This window comes from Aegilops tauschii, chromosome 7, assembly GCF_002575655.3.
Source record: "Aegilops tauschii subsp. strangulata cultivar AL8/78 chromosome 7, Aet v6.0, whole genome shotgun sequence".
NCBI classification, from domain to species: Eukaryota; Viridiplantae; Streptophyta; class Magnoliopsida; order Poales; family Poaceae; genus Aegilops; species Aegilops tauschii.
Window position 1 is genome coordinate 538,131,874 of NC_053041.3, and position 26,276 is coordinate 538,158,149.

A 26,276-nucleotide genomic window follows, 5' to 3' on the forward strand; every position below is an offset into this window, starting at 1 on the left:
GAAGTCGATTGGCCGGCATTTACCTAAGGATACACGTTGCAAATTGTTTGTTTTCTGTTTTCTTATAAGGTCGAGACCCTAAGGGTTTGATAATACTCTACTAAAGTAATATCATAAAAAATTATAGTGTAACTCTGATGGTTAGGTTTCTTGTGGTGAAACCAGCCCATCAGAGTTCAAGTCCTAGACTTGGCACCCATCGACTACGAGGTACCTGTGGTGGCTTCGTCAATCTCAAGATGTGGTGGCGGCTCAGTATCTCGGAGGCGCTTATAGGAGTAGGATGTGCATGTGTGCGTTCATATGATAAGTGTATGTGCGTGTATGTGGACTTCTATGACTGGACCGTGTTAAAAAAGATTGGGTTTTGTTTTTGCCTAAACATCTCAAAATATTTCAAACTACATTTTTTTAGGTAACTATGGCATTCTAAAAAATTACTTTTTACGGGATTCTAGAAAAAAATAATTGGAAGGTTCCTCCTTTGATAGAAGAAGATTCTGCATCTTCTATCTATAATAAGAAAATCGAAAAAGACACGCTTAACTAGGCATGGTCTAGACGGAAACTAAACGAGGCAGTTGATGACTGATGTAACCGGGGAAGGTTTGCGTTTACGTCAGGCGGGGAGGCAGTTAATCAATCCGGCCTCCGAACCACACCTTCCCCCTCATAAGCCCTTCCCTCTCTCGGCCTTCCGGCCGGAATCACGCACGCACGCTATGCACATGTGTGTAATTTTATTAATTCCAGTGTTCATTGCACTACCATAATGTTCGATGAATAGATCGGTTTTTCTCCGAGAAAAAAAGAAGAAAAGAAGAAATTGACTATTTATAATTAAGTTTGTTGGAATTTGATTATAACTATAAAGTTCATTTCTTCTTGATAAAATGTTAACCAGGGACTGGAGCGTAAGAGATGATTGTTGGAATATTAGGCAAGTTCATGATTAATTTCAGTAAATAATTCATGACTAGAAGAGATACTAGCATGCAATAATCTAGCAAACTAGAAGAACAACAAGACATGCATAACAGCAGCAAACACGTAACAATAGCTGTAGAGACACGTAACAATAACTAGAAGAACAACGCTTCCCAAAAACCTAATTCGTCCTCTCCCAGTGCAGGATCGCAAAGACGAACGGTTCCGGAGACCTGCTCTCCCACGCGCCGATGCACGCCGGCGTTTGGGATGGAGTAGACTACGACGGCGGCGCAAGTTGTGAGATGAGGCAAAACCCTAGGTGTTTTTCGGTGTGTCTCTGGCCGCAGCCGGTAGCTGTATATATATTAGGACCAGAGGCGGTATTGTGTAAGCCCCGGCGAGGCGAGCGACCGCGCGCGTGTGGTTTTCTCTTTCTCTTCTCACACACCACTTAGAGTGGTGGAGAGAACCCACAATATAAAAAGGTCCAACTCTTCTTCAACTTCCGGGATGGGACTAAACTTAGCACCACCACTTGCCATTTTACACATGGGCTTTGAGATTTCAGAAATTGCTATGGGCCTAGCCCATTAATTCTAACAATGATTAGTGCTAGGGGAAAATGAAAAAGATCCCACGTGTACACAGGTCGTATACAGATCGATTGCAGATACTGATCGATCGCTCCAAGAGAAAGAAAAAAATCGTGGAGCGCGGAAGGAAAAAAAATGCGCGGTCCCGGTGCTAGATGCAGCGATCCTATTTTTCTGTATGATTTGCTACGATCCTTTCTTAGGTGCAACGATGTTCATTGTTTTTTTACTTTTGACAAGGGAGAGATTCGAAACAGCGTCGAAGAATTGTGAGAGCCTAGCCGGATGTTCGCCTGAACATTAGGAACTACTCGGGACCTGACTTGCCGGCGGCTGGCGGCCGGGGCACCAGATGATGAATTCGTCGCCTAGGGTCGAGGAGGCGGGGGCGCTGCCTGATGAGTTGCCACGGCTAGGTATAGATGGAGGCGTGGAGCGATGTACGAGTAGATAGTTATGGGCCGATCATCATCCCTATACCTGTACATGTATACGACGTGTATACGCGGGATATCCTTCTTTTCACTAGCACTATTCATCTCTCACAATCTAGTCCCTAGCCATTTTTTGTCAAGAAAAAATCGACTTTGTAGTTATAATCAAAGTCCAACGAACTTAATAATAAATTGTCAATTTCCTCAAAAAGAAAAGGCTTAACCATGCGTGGCCCAGACGGAAAACTAAACGGGCCAGTTGGTGTAGCCACGGGGAGGTTTGCCTCTCTCGCGCGGCTTTCCGGGATCACGCACGCACGCACGCTGAGTCGCTAACCGTGGTTCATCACGGCTCTCCCTCTCGCCTTCCTCCGATCTGCGTCGGACTCCGCCCGGAATCCCAGTGCCCGCTCCGTCATCATCCACTGATCCGCCCGTAGCACCCCCACGCCGCTGTCCGTGCAAAAATGCTAGATACACGGACTATCTCGACGGGCTTTTACGGACCAGCTGACCTGTCCTTCTTTAATTGGGCTAACTAACCTTCTTCTCCTAATTAATCGGCCCCCCTGATTTTAACTGGTGGGGGTGGGCGCCAAGCCCTGTAAAACCCCGTAATAGCCCGTGGATGTAGCAAAGCCGCTGTCCGTGTCCTGCACCCCGCTCTGCCCGGCCTTAAATACGCGCCCCCCTGCCTCTGCACCCTCGTCTTCTCCTCCTCCTCCTTCCGCTCCGCGCTTCCTGCCATCATCCGCGAGGTAGGTGGGTTTGCCAGTTAATGGCGGCCGAACAAATTTTCGTCAGCGCCTCCGCCCAAGCCTGAACCTACCACCATATATACATCACCAACACCGCACGCCAAGATTGCTCTGCTCTGCTCACCACTCTTCTTGGCTCTCTTGCCGCCGTGTCGCGCGCAGGCAGAGGGGTGGCGGCGGCAGGTGAGGCGCGCAAAGAAGCGGGAGCGGAAGAGCCTGGCCACTCGACGGGAGGGAGCGATGGCGGACTCGACGTCGCCGGCGGCGGCGGCCAGGCTGGAGAAGAGCTACTTCGACGTGCTGGGCATCTGCTGCCCGTCCGAGGTGCCGCTGGTGGAGAAGCTGCTGGAGCCGCTCGCCGGCGTGCACAAGGTCACCGTCGTGGTGCCGTCCCGGACCGTCATCGTCCTCCACGACGCCGCCGCCATCTCCCAGGCCCAGATCGGTAAGCAAGCACACAATCCTCCTCCTCCTCCTCATCCTCTCGCTTTCCCCCGAGATCCCTCTCCCTCGCCGTCGCGCTCGGCCCTCGTGACCGGGTCATCAACTTGTCTTGTTCCTTCGCTCGCCTCGTATGCGCCGGTGAATTTTTTGTCCGTTACCCCGGATGTTCAGGTGAAAACTGCTCGCTTTCGCCGCTGATCAACCTCTCCCCCCGTAATTCGTGGTTGTAATTTGCCGATTGACTCGACGGGAACCGGGGTCGCTGGACTTGGACTGGAACAGAACTGACCGGAGTCGCCGTTGAAACTGGTCCGGGTAAAACCGATCCGGCCTTTCTGGTAGTAGTAACGTGCTGCCCGCCTCATCACCCGGCCGTCCTCATAAATTCTGATGACGACGGCCGGCGTGCACCGACGGGTTTGTTTGGCTTTAAAAAACGGCCGGCCGGCGTGAACCAACTTCACCGTCGCCGGGCTACTGGATTATGGGTTTTGGGATTTAAAAAATATATATACATATCCAAACTTTGTTTATACTTGCAGTTGCAGCGACGGAAGTACATATCGAACCACGTGAAGGATCACGCAAAGTCACTAATTCTTTTCTCATCATCGAGCTTTGTTCTCTCCGAATTTCCTACGCTCTTTCCCTTCTTGTCTTGTCCTTGCTTTTTTTTACTGATTTTCAGTATAGTTTTTTTCTTCACTTTTTGCCATATCTGTTCGTTCACAGAAAATTCTGATTATTATCACAGTAAATAAAATTATGGATTTCACAATTATTTACGTAATCATTTTTTATTTTTTATTATCCTCTGGAACTGTAAATTCTATCTATCCGCGATTCCAGCGTGACTATAACAATATCTCTTTTTTTTTTCTATCCTGCAGTGAGGGCGCTGAACGGGGCGCGGCTGGAGGCGTCGGTGCGGGCCTACGGCGGCGCCGGGCAGAGCAAGGTGTCCAACAAATGGCCCAGCCCGTACGTGCTCGTCTGCGGGGTCCTTCTGGTGGTCTCGCTCTTCGAGCACTTCTGGCGGCCGCTCAGGTGGTTCGCCGTGGCGGGTGCCGCCGCCGGCCTGCCGCCGATCGTGCTCAGGAGCGTCGCCGCCCTCCGCCGGCGCACCATGGACGTCAACATACTCATGCTCATCGCAGGTACGGCTAACACTTCCCTTCTGATGAAGTCAACCGAGGATGATGGATGATGTTCCATGTGATCTGAAGTTTTCACACGCGTGCACACAGCATATGTTTCATGTCACTGGGGCCCGCTTGCCTTTTTCCTGTCTAGATTCATGGCAGTACAGTAGCACTAGAATTCTTAGATTCATGGCAGTACAGTAGCACTAGAATTCTGCGATCAATATTAATATTTTTGTGCAGTTATATGGTGTCTATCCTTAAATTCATGAATCTTTGGGTCCCCCCACATAGCCTACTAGTTGCAGAGAAATAAAGCTCGTCCATTTTCTAATAAATAAATAAATAAAATAAAATAACTGCCTAGCTAGTTGCAGGGCATAAGATTTAAACTAGTATGTTGATGCCAAACGTGATGCGCTTAACTCGTGTGGAATCTATTAGTTTGGCAGAGGAATCCTTACCGATTCCGGTAAGTTCTTTTGTTTATACACATCTGAATAAAAAAATATGCTTTGAACTAGTTACCACATCAATCCAAAATTAGAAAGAGAGGAAGGCATGAGTAATTTTATAAGTCCAACGCCATACCAATCAGGGCCTTGTTCTAAAAGAAATTTTGTGTCCCTGTCTTCTGTCGCTTCGTATACGCTCAACACCCACTGGTACCCCGGGGAAACACTTTTTTTTTTAAACGGAGGCAAAAGCATTGCCTCATTGATTAATTAAGCAGAAGAGAGTTGCCCAGTTAATTAACGGGAAACCGGGTGAAAACCGCAGACTGAATCACTGGAACTACTGATGATGTTGCTAGGTGTTAAACATTGATGAAAGAAAAGAAGACAAAAGAGTCACCCAGGAAACTGGGGTCAAGGCAGGTTGCTTCCTTGCACCAGTAGGCTCTGGAAAGATACTAAAAGTTTATGTCTTGCTTGCTCAAACTTCCCCTTTCAATTTTTACGTAGGGACCCCCACTTTGCACTGCACTAAAGTGATAGGTTGCTGTGATGGAGGCTAATGTGTATGCTAAATGGACAGAAATCTGCTCCCTTTCCTCTCCATGTGGCGATGTCGCATCTCAGATAGGGTATCGGATTCCACTTAGAACAAGCAACGCTTTGGTAGAATCGGTCTTTCGAGAGTTCTGTTTTTTGTGCTGTCAGGATGGCTCAGTTTCATGAAAGGATCAGCATACGAACTTCGGCCAAGAGTTTTTATTTATTTATTCCAATACTATGCTAGAAAACAAATTTTCTGTTCAGATCAGCAGCAGATAATAATGTGTCAGCATCTCGGATCTTTTGACGGAGATTCAGTTATGAGAGGTGTCAGAGTTTCTATTTGCAGTAGTCATATTTAAGGAAACCTGTATCTAGGAAATTTGCTGCCCGTGTGTGTATCTAATCACCACTTTCTCAAAAAAACCATACACCTGTTGGCACTGACTTGTTGGCGCAATCTACTCGTCTAGGGGGAACGCTATCTTGTCATCGTCACATATTTATAACTATTTCCTTTTGGATGCTCTGCCGTCCCATAAATTGTGGCAATTTTGGCAGGAGATGGATGGTGGCAACAGATAGCCAAAGGGCTCACTTGATTTACTTGCTTTGTTTGCAGTTGCTGGGGCCATTGCTCTGAAGGACTATCCCGAGGCCGGGTTCATCGTCTTCCTCTTCACCATAGCCGAATGGCTCGAGACCAGGGCATGCGGCAAGGTCTGTTGTCCACAAATTCCTTTCACCTAAGAGATCAGAGCTGTGAGGTCCTCTCATGATCCCACTTACCGGGAAAGGGAGCTATTTTTTTTCGACGTGGCATGGTTAGGAGCACATATTCGTACTGATGCGGCATGGCAGGGTATGCTGATATTGATGTGCACTAGACCCACTGATGGACTTGTGAACATATTTTGGTGTGCCATTCTAGGCGTAGTAGGTTGGAGTAGAGTCAGGCCTGATTCGCTGATTGTATCGCCTTTTTAGCATACCTCAGCTGTCAATTATCAGCCAATAGACTAATGAACTTTATATCTAGTGGACTCAAACATGCATATACACTCATATCTAGGTGTAAAACATGATTAGGGAAAGCCACACCAATAATTTTTGGAAAGAAGATGAGCTGAAGGCAACTACTAAAAGTAATATCTTCTAAAAAAGCAGCAGTAAACATTAAATATGTCTACATGGGCAATAGTTTTTCTGTTTGGGCTACTTTGTCCCTGAAAAAATCTGATTAAATACTCTTTTGACATGTAGGCCACTGCTGGCATGTCATCACTAATGAGCATGGCACCACAAAATGCTGTTCTAGCAGAGACTGGACAAGTGGTTGCTACCCAGGATGTGAAGATCAATACAGTAATAGCTGTCAAGGCAGGGGAAGTCGTGCCGATCGATGGTGTTGTTGTCGATGGACGGAGTGAGGTCGACGAGAGCACCCTCACTGGGGAGTCCTTCCCGGTGTCCAAGCAGGCAGACTCCCAGGTCTGGGCTGGCACGCTCAACATAGATGGTAAAACATGCTACACTGTCACGGGAATCGACATTTGCTGTGATGCCTAAAATTCACCTCTGGTCGCTGATGATGCGCCGATTCTACATTGGTGATCTCTCAGGTTACATTGCTGTGAGGACAACTGCTATGGCCGACAACTCTGCGGTGGCCAAAATGGCAAGGCTGGTTGAAGAAGCCCAAAACAGTCGGTCCAGTACGCAGAGGCTGATCGACACTTGCGCCAAGTACTACACACCCGGTAAGCCAGATAGAAGGGACTATGCCTGTAGCGAAAATTCAGTCATTGACAGTTGTTGGATCGGACGGTTTTACTTACTGTGATCTTTGGTTGCACCTCGCAGCTGTTATTTTCATGTCTGCAGCAGTGGCAGTGATCCCTGTGTGTGTCAAAGCGCGCAACCTAAGACACTGGTTTGAACTGGCCCTAGTTCTCCTGGTGAGTGCTTGTCCATGTGCTCTGGTGCTGTCGACACCCGTGGCAACCTTCTGCGCGCTGCTGAGGGCCGCGAGGACGGGGCTCCTCATCAAAGGAGGGGATGTGCTCGAGTCCTTGGCCAGTATCAAAGTTGCTGCCTTCGACAAGACTGGTACAATCACTAGGGGAGAGTTCTCTGTCGAGGAGTTTCAGACAGTTGGTGAGCGTGTTTCGAAGCAACAACTTATTTACTGGTGAGTGTGGCTTCCATATCAGAATGCTCAAAGTTCTTCAACGACATTATGTGCTTCGATCTTCTTGTAGTATTTTTAATTTCATGACTGTTGCAGGGTTTCAAGCATCGAGAGCAGGTCGAGCCACCCAATGGCATCTGCTCTTGTTGGTTATGCTCAATCAAACTCTGTAGAGCCAAAATCAGAAAATGTTGCTGAGTTTCAAATCTATCCTGGCGAGGGGATTTACGGTGAGATTGATGGGGAGGGCGTATATGTTGGGAACAAAAGGATCTTGGCAAGGGCATCGTGTCAAACAGGTTGGTGAAATGTGAACTCAGCATTTACATATTCAATGTTGGCAACATTCTTTTGCTATTTACCATTGGACTTACTGTTTAATAAGAGACAAACCTACCCATCCATGAAGTTACTGAAATGAGCATTACTCTGTAACATTAAATTAGTCATTTTTACAGTATATTCTGCTTCATTCTTCTATTTTGTTTAATCGAAACACAGTTTTCTGTTGAAACCTAGAGCTGTTAACTCATCATGTGCAACTTTTTTTGTTCTATAGTTCCGGACATAGTAGAACACATGAAAGGAGTTACCATCGGATACGTGGCCTGCAACAAGGAATTGATTGGGGTATTCAGCCTCTCGGATTCTTGCCGAACTGGGTCAGCCGAGGCCATCAAGGAGTTGAGATCACTGGGCATCAAGTCAGTGATGCTTACTGGCGATAGTACTGCCGCTGCCACACATGCACAGAACCAGGTAATGATTTATTTTTCTTTTATTGGATTATGTGGATCTTATTGTTTGTGTTTTCCTTTCTCTAGTGGATACAAATGCAACACCTTCTGATGTTGCTGTTTCTTTTCTTTTTGTGGCAGCTGGGGAACATACTAGCTGAGGTTCATGCTGAACTTCTGCCAGAAGACAAAGTGAGAATTGTTGATGAACTGAAGGCAAGAGATGGCCCTACACTGATGATTGGCGACGGCATGAATGATGCCCCGGCACTGGCTAAGGCTGATGTTGGAGTCTCCATGGGCGTGTCCGGTTCAGCCGTCGCAATGGAGACGAGTCACATTACTCTGATGTCAAACGACATCCGCAGGATCCCAAAGGCAATCAAGCTGGCCAGGAGGACGCACCGGACCATCGTCGTGAACATTGTCTTCTCGGTGACCACGAAGCTTGCAATTGTTGGGCTTGCGTTTGCCGGGCATCCGCTTATTTGGGCAGCAGTCCTTGCTGATGTTGGCACATGCTTGCTGGTGATCATGTACAGCATGCTGCTACTGAGGGAGAAAGGCAGTGGAAAGGTGGTGAAGAAATGCTGTGCTTCTTCTCACTCAAAAAAGCATGAGCATAGTACGTCCCACCACCACTGCTCCAATGATCATCAGCATGACCATGTATCTGCAGGCAAGCATTCTTGCCATGATCATCACCATGAGCATGATCACCACAAAGAGCCTAGCAACCTGCATTCCACAGACAAGCATGGCTGCCATGATCATCACCATGAGCATGACCACCACAAAGAGCCGAGCAACCTGCATTCAACAGACAAGCATGGCTGCCATGATCATGGCCATGGCCATAGCCACTGCAAAGAGCCGAGCAGCCAGATGGTGACAAGCAAGCATGTTTCCCATGGGCATGGCCATACCCACAACATCTGCAGCCCTCACCCCGCTGTGAGCAAGCATGATTGCCATGACCATGAACATAGCCACCACCAAGAACCCAACAGTTCACATTCTGCCGATGAGCATGATTGCCATGATCACAAGCACTGTGAAGAACCAATCAGCTTGTTTTGTGCCACTGAGCATGCTTGCCACGACCATGAGCAGAACCATGAGCATCATTGCTGTGATGAAGAGCAAACAGTGCATGTAGCAGATACGCATTCCTGCCATGACCATAAGCATGACGACAGTGCGGCTGATCCAGTTCCAGAGCTGTCGATATCTATCGAGAGCGCATTGCCTGATCACCATGAGCAGGAAATCCAGTGCATCAAAGAGCACAAAGAGGAAGCGTGTGGACATCACCTGAAGGTCAAGGATCACGTCCCGGCTCCGACAGATTGCAGCAGGGGAAACTGTCACAGTACGGTGAGCAGCAAGGGATGTGAAAGCAAAGGCAAAGAAGTTTGTTCAAGCTGGCCGGTTGGTCGTACCGGAATAATCCGCAGGTGTTGCAGGACTAGGGCGCGCAGCTGCTGCAGCCACAGCATGTTGAAACTACCTGAGATTATAGTAGAGTAGGATGGAAAGCATAGATGTTATGTTGGTAAGATAACCGAAGCGAGTAATACTATCTAGAAAGAAACAGCACTGCTGAAGTCGCCTGGTCGGCATATATAGCTAGATTCCCATGGCTGATGATAGATATTTGATCTGGCTTTGCTTACTTAGCTGCTGAAGAAATGGTGTAGAAGTCTTAATTTTCATGAAGCAGGTGTCATTCTGAAATGATATGCTGCTCTGGTTTTCTCCTTGTTGATTCTGCACCTTCCCGAAGAATTTGAGAAGGTGCAAAGTGAGAGGTTTGTTCATAGTATCAGTGTGCTTCAGCAATAATTGGAAGAAGCTGGTGCAGAGATCAGTTTATAACTTCTTATTAGGCTTCTTTATCAGAGTTCAAAGTTGTAATCATACTTGACTTGTGTTGATGGAAAACTTTTAACCAAGTTGGTTTATTATGAAACGTTTCGGAATGTCGCATAGAATCATTGTTGGTCAAGTTATGAAATGCTGTATCCCTTTAATGCGTTGTCAGTGTCTCGCATTACATTAAGGCAGTAATCTTTTAAGGATGTAAACTGCAGTTGTGCAGTTGTGGCGAGAACTTATGGAAACCTGTAAACATAAGTTTAAAACCCCTCTTAAATTTATGGATGTAGATTTTGCTGCTAGGAAAGTTTCTTTGAGAAGTGGTGACATGGTGAGGTTGTGGCTATACCTCTGAAAAAATCATGTGCATTTTGACATTTGTCAAAAACAAAAATGTACCATTACAGGTCGCATGAATTGCAGCCCAAACATCCCTTTCAGGCGTCACCTAAAGCTGAACCTGTCTAAAAAAAAAAAACTTGGAGCTGAACTGCTGGAACAGTGGAATGGCATTGTTTATTTGACATTCAGGAATTTTCCTGATGACTATTGGAACAATGGAATGGCATTGCTGATCATCTGGCTTCCATGAATTTTCCTGATGACCAGTGGAATAAGGGAATGGAATTGATTGTTGATCATTTGACTTCCAGGAATTTTCCTGGTGACTACTGGAATAATGGAATGGCATTGATTGCTGATCATTTGACTTCCAGGAATTTTCCTGATGACTATTTGGAATAATTGAATGGCATTGGTTTTTTATCATTCTACTTCCAGGAATTTTCCTGATGAACCTGACACTATTCACTAGTACTGTTTAAGTCCAAGTATCAGTAGTATTTTTCTTCTTATTTTTCTCCATCTATGTATAGATGTTGCAGGATCTCATTATAGATGGATCTGGCGTACGAAAATGCCTCTAAAGACTCAATGCTTACTATAGAGAATATGCATAAGCCGAATTGGAACGGCAACAGTCTATGATCCTTGATCAAACTGAAACTGCTAGACATCTCTTTTTTTACCCGCCTCCCTGTTAGGGTGGTTTGGGGTTCTGTTGAAGCGTTCTGGTCTTCTGGATACCAGCTGCTGCTGCCATTCCCCTCTTTGGCAAGCCTTTTCTTGGTTTTATGTTTTCCTTTGTGGTGGGGATCTGTTGTTCATGGTGGATATTGCTGCTATCTGCAAGGCTCTGTCAAATGTGACAAATAGGACCACCTTTGATCATCATGTTGCTGACTCCCTACTACAAATCACTTCAACAATGACGGCTCAAGGCCGCCTGTCAGTGGTAGCGTTCATCACTGACGGGCCGGCCATGACCGGTTAGTGATGAGCCTGGGAGGGCTATTCTAGTAAGTAAACACTGACAAGCCACTAGCCGACTAGCCAGTGATGAGTCGTTTGTCCCCTCCTTGGTGAGACCCATCACTAACCGGTCGCTTCGGCTTCCTGTCAGTGGTGATATGTCAGCACTGACCAGCCATACTTACAGCCCGGTCTGTGGTGAGGAGGGAAAATACGGCACAGCGTCCAGTGGGTGGAGGTATTGGTTTTCATTTTTTTATGTAAGATACAGAATATCATATTATAGGTAGAGATACAGCTACATGGAATAGTAATTACAGGAAAATTGCATCTATACAGTACTTATCATGGCAAGCTAGGAGGGGAAAGGGATGGCTTGGTCACTTTCAGCTCCCCGCAACCGCTGATATATACGGTTTTCTGTGGGCGGTCCCACATAGCTCTGGCAGACTGAGCTCTTTCATCGCCAATCAGCTGTGCAAAATCATTGAAGAATTGGATCCTTTCACCTGGTTTGTAGGTAGGGATGCTTGCAATGCTGGTGATAACGTCCATTCCTACATGATCAATGAAAGGAACGTCAGAACAAAGGGTAAATAAACTTGGTTGCTTCCATCTTTTTATTAGTAAATAACGAAAGGACCCGGCAGTTCATAAAAGAGCACGAGGGTGGTCTATGATATGCTGGGGCATTTCAGAAGTTCTGCAAAATTGCAAAGAATGCATGTCCAGTAAAGGAAAAGATTGATAATTGCATGTAACAGGTAACATACGCCAACCAACTTAATTGTCAGTTATTTTTAATGAAACAAATATGTACCTTTGCGGTGACTATGGCATGTAAGCATACAATACACTAGCAGATAAGAGACGTGAACTGTTCCAGACTCTGGAACAGTCTCTTCGGCACTTCAGAAGTTATAATTAACTATAGAAATAAAAAGATCTGAAGTATATTAACCCACACTATTCGTCAGGTACGTGTAACATATGTGTATTACAGAAAATGTAGCTTGTAAATTTCGATAAGTTGAACGGTGAAGAAAATATTCAAGCAAGCAGACAACATTGCACTTGCGTAACTGTGGCGGACATGGGAGTTGGCGGCAGTGGCGAACCTAGAAATAAAATATAGGTCGTGCACACTTTAAAAAAGATTGAAACCTATTTCGATTGGCTTGGATGGACCTTGAAAATCAGCTAATTTTTACATGGTAAAAAAATATGTCCCAAAATTCTGGGTGTGCGATGGCACACCCGCTAGGTACGCCCCTGGTTGGTGGGCATGAGGTTTGTAGACGGGAGGCAGTAAGTTTAAGAATTCTATTTAACTACATATATGTCTTCAAAATTCTCTGAATAAAAAGAGATGTCTTCACTCTTCAACTCTTCATTTAGCCAACCAAAACCAAATTATTTTTGGGTGATGTTATCCGTTATGTTATATTCTATGTTTTTAAGGCGACGCTTCGCTTTAAGGCGCTGGGGGGGGGGGGGGGGGGGGGGGCGCCTCGACGCCTAGGCGTCGCCTTACGGACGCCTTAAAAACATAGGTTATATTGTTTTCGAGAAAATGCAAAAGCTTTGCGTCTCAATGTTATTGATAGAAAGAAGAGTTTGTACAAGTCCAAAGATGAGAGACACCCAAAACTACAACACAACGCCACTAAACGTTAGGCACCACCCTGCTGGTACCAACGCTGCAAGACCCCTTGCGCCCGCCCTTGCCTAGTTTCCGACTTGATAGTGTCAAGGAGACCAGCTAAACTGAGCCAAGTGCTGTCAAAGATGATTGCGTTATGATGCTTCCAGATAGACTGGATTAGAAGGATCCGTTATCCAAAAATTTGAATACCATGCTACCAACATGATGACGGAGGACGTGCCCTTTCTAGCAGCAGTCTGGACGGAACAGCATGTGAGTTGCCCCCAGTCCACAAAATAGTACCTGCGGCGAGGGACACGCCGTCAGTCAGATCGAGGAGAGCACCTCGTGCCACATCATGAGCTACAAGGAGCAACCCGTGAGGTGGCCCATCGTCTCGTCCGACTGGTCACAGAGGACGTTAGCTAGGTGCATGCTGCAGGCCACGTCTCTACAGTCTCTCAGCGGTCCTGACAGCCGAGCCACACGAATTAGTGCGGGGGGAGGGAAGACTGACCCATGAAAGAGGGCGTCACACCAGGTATTGGATGTGTACTGACTGCTCGGTGTCCACCGCCACTGGAGGACATCTGGTGAGGTGGAAAGCACCACCCCGCGCACCATTAACCTAACCTGGATATACTGCCAGAAGGATGTCTGACATCCAACGACGGTCGGTAAAGGCCTCCCTAACTGTGCCCCTTTTGTTGTAGTGAGACCTGAGAGCAGGAGAAAGAGCTCAGGCGCAAACTCTGAAATAGTGCGCCCATCCAACAAGCGATCCTCCCATAATAAGGTAGATGCTCCGCCGCCAACCACTACGTTAGTGGATGCGGCGAACACCTCCCGTTCATTACGGGAGAAGTCCGATATATCTAAGCCTAAGCGGAGTGGCCTGCAACCAAGGGCTAGAGCGGCTCACTCAATAACCTGCTTAGCATGAGAGGGATCCCGAGCTATCTGATCAGAAAGGGAGCTAGCTGACACTCCATGACCAATGCTGCCTCCAGGGCCTCCTCGTCCGAACATCCAATGGGGGACACCGAGCACTTGTCGAAATTAGTGGGAAGCCCTGATACATGCCCGAAGATCGCAAGTATGCTGCAAACAGTGAGCAACTCTGTTCTATCCGGGTGGTAGAAGATGACAGCCCTTCTTCTTGAACTGAGACGCTTGCAGTCAAATTCCGGAGTACTAGGCGGCGGAGCAACCCAAGCTCAGCCTTAGCCAACAACTTGTCTAGTGTGTCTAACACCAACACAAACACCATATGGGAGAGCGAATCAACCTGTTGCAGGCCCTTGCGATGCCAAACTGGCAGATAACGCCGATGGGGCATGCTCAAGCTAGATAACAAAACTAACTATTAAATCACAGGATAAGCTAAGATGTATGCAGCAAAGATGAGGATGTTATGGTTTGCTGTTGGGAAGAACTAAGGTAGACATTGATTCATTGATTAATGGCATGGATGCCTTTCTAAATAATCTATGACATGTACAGATGGGATGTAAACAAACTTGTAACAGTATATCACCGGAAGGTTCATGTTTAGAAATCCTACTCTAGCAAGGCTACATTTTGCTCTTAGTCTTACCAACCTATCATTAGTAGATCAGTCATTAGTCAGATTCCACATAACATAGCTGGTTCACGAAGTGCATGTTATTGAAAAATTGAATGGACGATATCAAATTCTTGCAACACATTCAACACAAAATCTGTAATAACCATCTAATACAAGTAATTCTGAGAGAAGTACTCACCTTCTAATACAGTTCCAAAGACAATGTTCTGATCATCAAGCTCTGGACAGGGCCCTGGCCCTGTGGTCACCAGGAATTCAACATTGTGATAATTGGGACTGAGTTTGATACTATCGTCGTCGTCATTCTGCTCAAGACACAGGGATAGGGTGCCAGGCCTTGCATGTCTTAGTTGATACGCTTTAGGATCAACAGTCTCAACATTTCTTACAAGCTTTGAGGGAGGTTGGACCACACCTTTATCACGCCGAGAACCTTGTCGGCCAGCAGCAAAGAACTGACCTTGAAGCACCTTGTGGACAAGTGTGCCTCGATATGCAGAAGTAGTGCAGGTAGTTTTGAAGTTGGCAGTAGTGATCGGGAGTAGCCGACCATAGAGACCAAAGACTACACGTCCGAGGGGCTCGGAATCAGGGCATGTAGCAAGTTCAGCTCCTAACGTGCGGTCATTGCTAAAGAAGCTTGGACAGATGCTAAAGTCCATGAATATGCGGTCGGTGATGGTGGTGTCAATTGTGGAGGAGGATGAAGCGTTTGAATTGTCTATGGCAAAGGAGGAGGACGCAGAGAGGAGAAGAGAGGACGCAGGGAGTAAGACGAGAGACCGTCTAGGAATTTTTGGGGAGTGGTTGCATTTATGGGTATTGTCATGGTTTGGTTTTGAGGTAGCAAAACAGGAGGACTGGCTGTTGGGGTGGTGGTGGAGGTTGCCAAGAGAAACATGGTCAGCCATGGAGGAAGTAGCTTTTGTACTTGATGAAGACAGCATTACGTTGTTAGGTGAATGCTTCAATGTTTGTCCTTCTGATACTTCCATAGAAAATATGGTGCTAATGTCATTTCCTGCAATAACAACAGAAGATGAATGAGGCATAAACTTTGCTCAAGTAATATGCTTGCTCTCTTGACAACAAGCATAGCACTGTCAGGTATAACTAAAAGCTCAGGCATTCTTAATATAAGAACTCTAGGTTAACTCTCTACTTTTTTACATGGAGCTCACCCAGGATGGAGCCTATGACATGGGTGTACAGATCTCTCTTTATTCATAAAGTAACTCCTACTGCAGCAACCTAATTAAGTCACGTCACCCCTAGAACTATAGTCAGTAAATTAATTAATATTTCCTATTTACTGCACTCATGCATTGTATTGTATGTGGTGCAAACAATGAATGTAAGGACTGTTGCTAAACGATTGGACAGTTGGTGCCTGAAAGGCTATGTTTGAACGGACACATTCTGTCCTTTGATAACAACATTTCATTCATATATAAAATTAAAAAGCTTCAAGCAAATATATAGAAGTAGAAGATGTGTCAAGCATATAAAGACCGTCGTGTACTGTGTTTGGCACAGATCTGTGCAGTAAATCAATACTCGATGGACAACTTAGGTATGGAGGCACATGTATCAAATGGACTTGTTCAATGTTTAAATGAGATATATACTGAACGGTTCTGGAAGGTTCTCGTCAGCATGTTGTCTTACATAGCATGCAATGCTCCCGATATCACATCAACATCAAGATATGTCAACGTTACTCCCGAATAACATCAAAATCTGCCCCAAGAATTTAATTCTCTTTGGTAACCTGGAGGAGTTGCTTGACACTGGTACTCAACTGCTCATTGAAAATTATGTTTCGAAGTGTTAGAAGAAAGGTGTGTGCACCATTGGAAAAATACAGTAAAACCTCTTTTCAGAAACAAACCATCTTTGAACTATTACAGACATGCATGCTAAAGAGAATACATGAGGCAAGAAATTACTAAGACTATTCATAAACATACTTGGTTACTTAATTGTAAATAAGCCCGCAGCAACATGTGGGCATGACCCTAGTGTACAGCTATTATAATAGGCAAGAAACAGCAATCAATTAGTTACAAACTTACAATACACATGTATGCAGTATGCTGACAATTGCATCAAAGTTTCTTAAATATATGGATTTCACATTACGGCCTGCTACCCTACTCTCCCTCCACCATTGGCCTCCAAAAACCCAGTAGGCAATCACCACCAGTCCACTCTTAATAAGTCCATGTGTCCAACAAGCTGACAGGAAGCAATTCAACAAAAGAACTGCCCGTCTGCCTGGGCCGTCGGCAACTCCGAACCGCCAAAGTGGCGATTGGCATCTGTGACCTCATACTGCTCAAGCAGGATGCGAGTGCAATTTGGATGCAGGCGGTCACCACAGCCAGTGATCAACCAGCAAGTGGGGGGAGCCTTCCCTTGGCTCGTCGCTTTGTTGTCTTGCTTCGAAATTAGACAGTACTACTAACTGTGAATTGTCACATTTCTATTGTACTACTACTCTTGGTCCCTAGATCCATGAATGAGCTGTGTGTTTCTGACAAAGACTCAAAATATGAAGAGGAAATCTGACAGTTTTACTACAAACTGAACCAGAATCATTGGCCATCTAGCAAGCATTCCCTGACGTCCATGGCACGCAGCTGACTTAGTGTGACAGTTTCAGACTTTCAGTCGAACCAGCAATAACGATTTCGCATGTAAACTGAACGGAAAGCAAGGGAGCAGCCCGTTTCCTTGCACAGCAGCCAAAGAAATGGAAATAGAGCGGCGTAGCCACGGCGCACGGACCTCACCTTCCAGATCACCGGCGGCAGCGGACAGTGGAGGCACAACCCTGCGGCTGCACTTGGCCCTGCGGCTGCGGCTGCGGAAGGCGGAGGTAGAGATCAGGGACGAGGAGGGGACGGGGCGGCGGTGGGAGCTAGGGTCGTGGTCTCGGCGGTGGAGAGCGAGGCCTAGGGACGTGGCGGTGGCGGCCATGGTGACGGTGGGAGGAGCTGTGGCCTGTGGCCGGCGCTGGCCGGAAAGGATAAGGGTATACTCGAAATTTTATTTGGGAAAAAAATTCTATTGAGCGAGCGTCAGTTCGCGAGACGTCTTCCGGCCGGACGTTTTTCCTGGTCGTTCGAGTATTTTTTTTTTGACAAATCTGGCCCCTTTGCACGATTTGAGACACGTCTAGCCCTTGAGCAAAACTAATTCGAAATCTGTTTTTCAAAAAATAAACTAATTCGAAATCTGGCCTCTGGAGTCGGCGCCATACAGCATGGAGCTGAGCTGAAGTCGTACATATTGGCGCCATATTACACGGAGCTGACATGTACAAGTTCGGCGCCGTGCTACATGGAACCGACCTCAGATGGGCCCACAGAAACCCTAAGGGCCAGATTTGCTCGGCTCCACATAGTATGGCGCCGAACTTGTACATCTCGGCGCCATACAGTATGGTGAGGAGGCCCAAGATACAACATCAACCTAAAACAAGCTAACACCTCACCGAGACCCGACTGACGACCCCTGAGCTGCACGACAACGCCCCAAGAAAGGTGACAGCATGAAGCGTCGCCATTGCTAAGTCCAAGCAAACAGACATAGGTTTTCACCCGGAGCCCTGGGCTTACGAGCCCCTCGACGACAACTCCAAGAAGCAAACGACACCCACAGGCGCCGCCGACGCCGACACCAAATAGCACGAAGCTTTTGCTCGGACACTCAGCAATAGTCTTCTCCATTTGATCCTTTGAAAGTAGGGGGCTGCAGAAGTGTCTTCAATAAAAGAAAATGGAGAAAATTGTGTCCCTCTTGTTTTCTTCTAATAATTAAAAAAAACATTGTGAATGTTTCTTTAAGAAGTTCACTTCCATGTTACTCATCCATGAACGTAATTGGTCATTGTTTAGTGTCATCTAGTTCATGCTTATTGCTATCCAGTTCTGAAAATTAATACCATTCCATCGTGCAACAAATCACGATATATATGTGCTGAACTATTAAAATGTGGTATATATGTTATGAAATGTCGAGGTATACATGCTGCAATGTCGAGGTATACATGCTGAAATGTCGTGTATATATATATATATATGAAAATGCTGAAAAATGTCATGTAAGGTGGCCGAGACAATTATTTTTATCCATGGGTATTACCCAACACCTGGTTAGGTAGTACTGGTATGAGAACGGTTTAAAGCCCGAGGTGCGGGTACGGATATGGATTTTGAGAAAAAAAACGTTGAGACGGGTACGGTTTTGGGCGACCATTAGCCACACACTCTGGACCCACTCGCATAGTCGCATTCCCACCCCACACTCGGCCTCGGAACGCCCCAAGTTTGCGATATCCTGCCGCGTTGAGCCGTTGACCCAAAGCCTCAGTACGACGGCTTTCTCCCCCCTTCCCCCTTCCCTCCTCTCATCCCATTTGCCTGATAAAACTTCTCCAGATCCATTTCCTCCTCGCCACCAAGCGCAGGGGAAGACGGCGGGTTCGGTTGGAGATAGCTAGGGTGAGGCCGCAATCCATTGGCAGCTTATTATTCCATTGATTCTGCACAAGTGAGTAGCGAAGAGATGGAAGGAGTCCGGGTGAGTGCCGCCACGGGGGTCCTGAAATCCCTCCTCTGCAAGCTCGCCGCACTCCTAGAGGGGGAGTACAAGATGCACAAGGGCCTGAGGCGCGACATCGCCTTCCTCAAGGACGAGCTGAGCAGCATGAACGCTCTCCTGGAGAAGCTGGCCGAGGCGGAGGCTCTCGACACACAGCTCAGGGAGTGGAGGGACCAAGTGAGGGAGATGGCCTATGAGATTGAGGATTACATCGACAGGTACATGAATCACCACATCCACCGTGATCCGGACAAGCCTAACGCTGTCATGGGGCTCTTTTGGAAGGGCGTCTGCAAGGTGAAAAGCTTTGGAGCTCACCATGAGATGGCAGTGCAAATCAAAGAACTCAAGTCCCGCATCATCGAGGCAAGTCAGCGCCATGACAGGTACAGGCTTGATGCGATGGTCTGTTCTGCGAGCTCCAATGCTGTGCGCACTGACCCTCGGTTGCCTGCCCTCTTTGTGGAGGGAGCCAGCCTTGTTGGGATTGAAGGTCCAAAGGATGAGTTAATTAAGTTGGTCACGGATGAGGAGGTCTCACTGAAGGTTGTTTCTCTCATAGGCTTTGGAGGGTCGGGGAAGACAACTCTTGCTAATCAAGTATACCAAAAAGCTGGTAGACTGTTCAATTGCCAAGCTTTTGTGTCGGTGTCGCAAAATCCTGACATAAGAAAGATTTTGCGGTCCATGCTCTCTCAAATAAGAAAGGAAGACTTTCCCATTTCTCGATCGAGTGATGAGGCGTGGCTCATCAACTCAATGAGAGATTTCTTGAAGGACAAGAGGTACACTTTTTAAATGACTTTGTTTCCGTAACATTCATGTTTATCAGCTTGAGATTTATGGTTCTATCGATTTACTAGATGTGTGAAACACTTATCATATTATGCCTTGACTGTATTCAATGATATTGATCTGAATGAATATCAACTCATTTTTTGACAGGTATCTTATAGTAATTGATGATATATGGAGTATCCAAGCGTGGAAGACTATCAAGTGCGCCTTGCTTGAAAATTCCTGTGGTAGTAGAATAATAGTGACAACACGAAATGTCAGTGTTGCCAAGTCATGTTGCTTCCCTCGCCTTGACCTTGCATATGAATTAAGGCCTCTGACTGAAGCTGATTCGAAAATCTTGTTCTTTACAAGAGTTTTTGGCTCTGTGGAAAAATGCCCACTTCACCTGAATGAAATTTCAACTGAGATCATAAAAAAGTGTGGTGGTTTACCATTGGCAATCATCACAATTGGTAGTTTGTTGACCACAAAATCAGATAGCAGAGAAGACTGGGTCAGGGTTCGAAATTCGATTGGTCGAGGACTTGAGAAAAACCCTCATGTGGAGGAAATGGAAAGGATCTTATCACTTAGCTATAATGATCTTACTCTCCAACTGAAGACCTGCTTGCTGTATTTAAGTATGTATCCGGAAGATTATGAGGTCCAAATGGAAGATTTGGTGAGGAGGTGGATAGCAGAAAGATTTGTTAAGGTTGATGGTGGGAAAAATTTATTTGACACAGGAAAAGGCTATTTCTATGAACTGATAAACAGAAACATGATACAACCAACATATATCAACTATGATGGTCAAGCAATGGCATGCCGTGTGCATGATATGATCCGTGATCTCATTATATCAAAGGCACTGGAAGAAAATTTTATCACTTCTAGTGGTCATCAAACACATAGCTTGGTCGCACAGCATAAAGTTCGCCGACTCTCGATTGACTACCGTGGCCTAGAAAATGTGAAGACAGTGTCATCCATGGTCACTGCTCATGTTCGAACCCTTGGCGTCTTTGGATGTACTGGTCAAGTACCTCCCCTTTCGGAATTTCCAGCCCTGAGAATGCTTGCTCTAGACAGGAGTGAGAAGTTGGAAATTGGTTATCTTAAAAACATAACAAAGTTGTGTCTGTTGAGGTACCTGCGGATTGAAGGAAGCTGCATTACAGAACTCCCTGAACAGATCGGAGATCTACAGTGTTTGGAGATGCTGGATTTACATGGTACTGGTATAAGGGAATTGCCAACAAGTATCGTTCAGCTGCTGCAACTGAAACTGCTACTTGTTGATGGCGCAAAATTACCACATGGCATTGGGAACATGCAAGGCATAGAGGAACTGTCATGCATAACCGTGGACGACAGCACCTCAATCAATCTCTTGCAGGAGCTGGGAGGTTTGACTAGAATGAGAATTCTTGGCCTGAAGTTGTGCATGAGCGCACATAAGACAAGCACAAGATATGTGGATAAATTGGTTTCATCGCTTGGCAAGCTTGGTAGCTCTCAGCTTGAGCGTCTGTCCGTCAAAACGGATGGTCGTTTGATTGGCATTCCATTTGGTTCTTGGTCCCCGCCTCCCCGTCTCCTGCAGGAGCTAATCACCTCTGATTTGTGTCTCTGTCAGATACCTGATTGGATGGCCTCAATGGCCAGCCTCACCTGCCTTCAAATCGGCGTTAATCGAGTGACGCAGGAGACCCTTCTCGTCCTTGGGGGTTTGCCTGTCTTGTTATCCCTGACGCTGAACTCCTCACAAAATGCTGAACCCAAACAAAGGCTCGTGGTCAGCAACAACATGTTCCGATGCCTGAAGCGGTTCCTCCTCTATTGTGAGGTGGGTCTTCTGACGTTTGAAGCAGGAGCCATGCCAAAACTCAAAGCACTCGAATTTCAGATTGTGGCGCTCGAAGCGAAATCTGCGTGCATCGCTCCCGACCTTGGCATCAGCAACCTCTGTGCCCTGAGTGATCTCTGCCTCTGGATTGACTGCCAGGGTGAAAAGGCTGAGGAGGGGGTTCACGAGCTGGAGTCTGTAATCAGGATTGCGGCCAGCCTACTTCCCAACCGCCCTACACCATATTTCCATAGGTTGTATTGAGGTGGAGATGAGAACGGCTGATGCAGCGTAAGCCCAACCCAGATTGTCTGGATCTATTATCACTTCTCCTATTTTATCAAGCTGGGTCTGACAATCCAAGAAGCTATCTAGGGTTGTTGTAAACAATTATTTTCATCTCATAACTCTTGAATATAGATTTCCCCATCGCCCTAAATTCAGAAAATATATATATATGGAAAACCAGAGGAAAAGGTAAGAGCTGAAAGCAGATGGATTTTTTTTTTTTGAAATCGCAACAGGGTTTCCATAATCCCTCACTATATCACTGAAAACTTAAATGTTAAATTAGATCAATAATATACTCCCTCCGTTCCCAAATATAAGTATTTTTAGAGATCTTTAATATGGACTACATACGAAGCAAAATGAATGAATCTACACTCTAAAATACGTCTATATACATCCGTATGCAGTTAATATTGAAATATCTAAAAAGACTTATATTAAGGAACGGAGGGACTATATTTGTGTGACTTAAAGTTATACCACTGAAAACTTCTTTTCTATGAATTCAAAGGTATAATTTTTGTCACATATAATCCACATTTGGTTGGTCTAATTTCTGGTTAAAGTCGAATTTTGGAATGCTGGAGACACATTTGTGAGCGTTGTATCAGCTGTAATCTTTATCTGCACGTATGCTCTAACTATGTTTGGTTTACAGTGATTTTTTTATGCACTCTAGCTTGTCCTGTTGGTGCTCTGTTTTTAGTGAATTGGTGCTCTGTTTTGTGATGTGCACAGTGATCTATGAAAATCAGGTTCGAGTGGATTGCTGCTGTTGTGATACCAAAATAGTTAACTACAATATTCAGTTTGTGCAGCTAGAAACGAGCGATGGTTTACTATTCCTTAGTGATGCTTGGATTTTGTTCAGCACCTTTTGTGCATCTCAACAAACTCCCGTACTTGTTTCAACATTTTTTCTTCAAGTGAGATCATAAAAGAATTGGAAACACACAAAGTTAGTCATGGATCGGTTGAATAATTGCTCATGTTATTTATAATCTCCTGATGGTTGTTTCAAACCCTTTCTTTCGAACTGGGAGCATCCCTATTTTCCATAACCAACTCAAGGTAATGCATCCCCATTTATAATGCTCAAGTTACCAGAAAAGTCACATGAAGTAGTTTGTCAATACTTTCTTGGCACACAAAGAGGCTTGTGCTGCTAGTTTCCCTATTCCAGATTTTTTTTTTCGAAAAGGGGACAGGGCCCCGGCCTCTGCATCAGAACGATGCATACGGCCATATTATTAAGAATAATCCAAAAGGTTCCACAAAGGTCTTCCGCTCTGAAAATGTAACACCCCGGATGTAACTTTCCATATTTGTAACTCCGACTCTTGCCATTTTCGGCTATGTATTGTGATATTCCCTCCGTGGTCGGGTTTTGTTTGTCGTTTTGTATTTTGTTCATGTCATGCATTTCTTATCATGTCATCATGTGCATTGCATTTGCATACGTGTTCGTCTCATGCATCCGAGCATTTTCCCCGTTGTCCGTTTTGCCATCCGGCGCTCCTATCTCCTCCGGTGCACCTCTCCTGTTTTCTTTCGTGTGCGGGTGTCAAACATTCTCGGAATGGACCGAGGCTTGTCAAGTGGCCTTAGTATACCACCCGGAGACCACCTGTCGGGGATATGCCCCGCAGTATGACCCGGCTGGAAATATAACCCGGCTGGGATTGGATGTTTCATTGATGACCCGGAAGACTATAAGCCGGCAGGAATAGTTAAGTAGGTTAAGCTCGCGGGAACAATTGAGCATTGTAACCCGGCAGACATAGTCATGTAACCCGGCAGACACAGTCATGTAACCCAGTAGACACAGTCATGTAACCCGGCACATGTTACGACAGACGATAAGCCAGGTGGTAAGCCAGATCGTAAGCCAGACGGTAAGCCAGATGGTAAGCTAGATGGTAAGTCAGATCGTAAGCTAGATTGTAAGAAGCCCAAGACGTTAAAAAGCCCATGGGAAGAAGCCCATGGTGAGACGTCAAAGTAAGGTTAAATCTTAAGTCCGAGTTGGACTCTACATGTAACCCGCCCCTTCAGCTTATATAAGGAGGGGCGGGGCACCCCAAGAAGGGAGGAAAACAATCTCTAGGGCTAGACACCGAGAGCCGGTTCCCGGCGACTCTCTCATGAGCATAATGAGACCTAGCCTCAAACAGCATGTAGGGTTGTTACCGGATGATGTTTCCCGGGGCCCGAAGCTGTCTAAATCCTTGTCTTGCGTATTGCGTCTCTCGATTCCGCTCAACCCCTCTCAAGCTACCGCATAGATGCGTTGGCCTCACGACTAAGTCCTCACACTAGAACATCTGCTGTGACAATTCCACGACAGTTGACGCCCACCGTGGGGCCCGCGCACGGTGGTGTTGAGTTCTTGGAGGGATCTCCCCAGGGATCGAGGAGTTTGCAATTTTCCAGAAGAAGATTTTACAACCCATGAGATTGGAGTTGAAGAAGAAAGTCAGGGTTGCGTCATGAGCCGCCCCCATTGCAAATCGAATCCGAAGACCTATCAATATCTGTTGATGTTCACCGCAAGTCGGAAAGTGGCCGACCTGTCCAATTACGCTGCCATGTACTTTTTGCTGGTTAAAGTCTTGAGGTGACAGTGACGTAGCAATTCGCCAGGAGATTTGATAGATTATTGTTGCTACTAATTGCATGAGGGGACCTGAAGCGATCTGTTACGTCGTTGCAAGTAGTACTTCAGTGCTAACAGTTGATCTCACATAAAGCTTTCCAAGTGTGTTTGCTCACGTCCGTTTCCGGTTTTCAAATACTGTACCTGGCTTTTAAAGAGTCCAGAGGTGATTTCCAATTGGACTCGATGCGTCGATCTACTATCCGAAAGTGGCTGCTGTTGTTTTCCTATGTTCGCGGCTGTTGCTACCCCTAGAAAAAAATGCAACAACCCTGATGCGGACACGGCTGAGACCTGAGAGCTGGCCCTGAGCCCTGAGAGCTGGCCACGAATCGCCGCCGGGTCTCCACCGCGGTTGAGCCGCCACCGCCGTCGCCCGAGAGCCGCCTCCGGGTCGTATCCTCCGCTCGCCATCTCCAAGTTATTTCCATTGCGAGCCGCCCCGACCGTCGCTGAGCCTCCGCCGTCTCACGTGTGCTACTCCGATCACAAGTCGTTGATCCACCAGCACCTGACTCCAAGCCGACCACGCCCGTGTGCCCGTGCAGCTGCTTCCGCCCTGGCCGGTATTGACCCGCCGCTGCCTTGCCTTGTTGTGAGCCACCGTGACGCACTGAACCGCCGTGAGTCGCGAGTCACTTGCGGGTCTCCTCTGCTCGACCCTGTTCTGGGCCGCCTTTGCGACCTCGTCTCTGAATCGGAACCGTCCTTCGTCTCGGACTTGGAAAGTCTGCTCGTCTCCAAGTCAAAGCCGCCTCGAGAGCCCGCACTCCTGACCCGCTGAGCCTTCCGCTCTGCGCCGGCTCCGCTCGCGTCTTCCTCGGCAGCAGCGTCAGGTTCAACCTGACCCACTGAGCTTCTTCACTATCGAGAACCAGCCTCAAGTCGCCCCTGCAGCACCGCGACCCATCGCGGCCTCGCGCCGTCGCTAAATCGCCTCGCCGACCGCCTTGGGCCGTTCTGGTTGAGCCGCTACCGGGTCTCCCCGCACTGCCTCATGCCGCCGCGGCCGCGTCACGCCTCCCCGTGCCGGCTCACTGTGCCAAGCCATCGTCTCCTCTGCCGGACTCCGTCGTCTGCCTCCGAGTCAGCCCCACCTTGAGCTGTCACCGGCCCCGAGCTGTTCGTTGCTGGGGCGCCTCTACTTCGCCTCTGCCTTGAGCGCCTGCTGCCTCCGCCACTGAGGCCCGTAGCCGCGCCTATGAGCCGCCCGCCTCCAGCACCTTGCCACCAGCTTGCCTCGCAGAGCCACAGTCGCCCGCGCCATGAGCCGCCGTCGCCGGTTCACAAGTCGCCCGCGGCAGAGCCGCCGTCGCCCGCGCCATGAGCCGTCGCCGTCGCCGGTTCACAAGTCGCTCGCGGCAGAGCCGCCATCGTCCGAGTTGCCGCCGGCTCACGAACCGTCCGCGCCAGAGCCGCCGTCATCCGTGCCAGAGCCGCCGT

General features: G+C 47.0%; 3 protein-coding genes across 5 annotated transcripts; 2 read left to right on the forward strand and 1 right to left on the reverse strand.

Moving 5' to 3' along the window:
* The first annotated feature begins 2,629 nt into the window (after positions 1-2,629).
* On the forward strand, positions 2,630-10,221 carry LOC109756767 (cadmium/zinc-transporting ATPase HMA2). The gene is made up of 10 exons (XM_020315601.4): positions 2,630-2,715; positions 2,878-3,160; positions 4,050-4,316; positions 5,922-6,019; positions 6,563-6,818; positions 6,922-7,059; positions 7,163-7,490; positions 7,587-7,789; positions 8,050-8,249; positions 8,369-10,221. Exons 2-10 carry the CDS (start codon positions 2,956-2,958, stop codon positions 9,755-9,757), a joined length of 3,084 nt encoding a protein of 1,027 aa, XP_020171190.1. The 5' UTR covers positions 2,630-2,715; positions 2,878-2,955; the 3' UTR covers positions 9,758-10,221.
* On the reverse strand, positions 8,257-17,791 carry LOC109756765 (peptidyl-prolyl cis-trans isomerase CYP28, chloroplastic). 2 transcript variants are annotated; one of them, XM_040394580.3, is made up of 4 exons: positions 17,445-17,731; positions 16,318-16,450; positions 14,828-15,670; positions 8,257-11,973 (listed from the first exon to the last, which is right to left on the reverse strand). In XM_040394580.3, exons 3-4 carry the CDS (start codon positions 15,642-15,644, stop codon positions 11,762-11,764), a joined length of 1,029 nt encoding a protein of 342 aa, XP_040250514.1. In that variant the 5' UTR covers positions 15,645-15,670; positions 16,318-16,450; positions 17,445-17,731; the 3' UTR covers positions 8,257-11,761. The 2 variants fall into 2 exon arrangements, with proteins under 2 accessions (XP_040250514.1, XP_020171187.1); XM_020315598.4 differs by lacking the exon at positions 16,318-16,450 and having other exon boundaries at positions 17,445-17,791.
* A 1,178-nt stretch (positions 17,792-18,969) lies between these two features.
* On the forward strand, positions 18,970-22,336 carry LOC109756766 (disease resistance protein RGA5). 2 transcript variants are annotated; one of them, XM_045230897.2, is made up of 3 exons: positions 18,989-19,643; positions 19,820-20,042; positions 20,203-22,336. In XM_045230897.2, the coding sequence occupies exons 1-3, from the start codon at positions 19,577-19,579 to the stop codon at positions 22,148-22,150; spliced, it is 2,238 nt and encodes a 745-aa protein (XP_045086832.1). In that variant the 5' UTR covers positions 18,989-19,576; the 3' UTR covers positions 22,151-22,336. The 2 variants fall into 2 exon arrangements, with proteins under 2 accessions (XP_020171189.1, XP_045086832.1); XM_020315600.4 differs by having other exon boundaries at positions 18,970-20,042.
* The last annotated feature ends 3,940 nt before the right edge of the window (positions 22,337-26,276 follow it).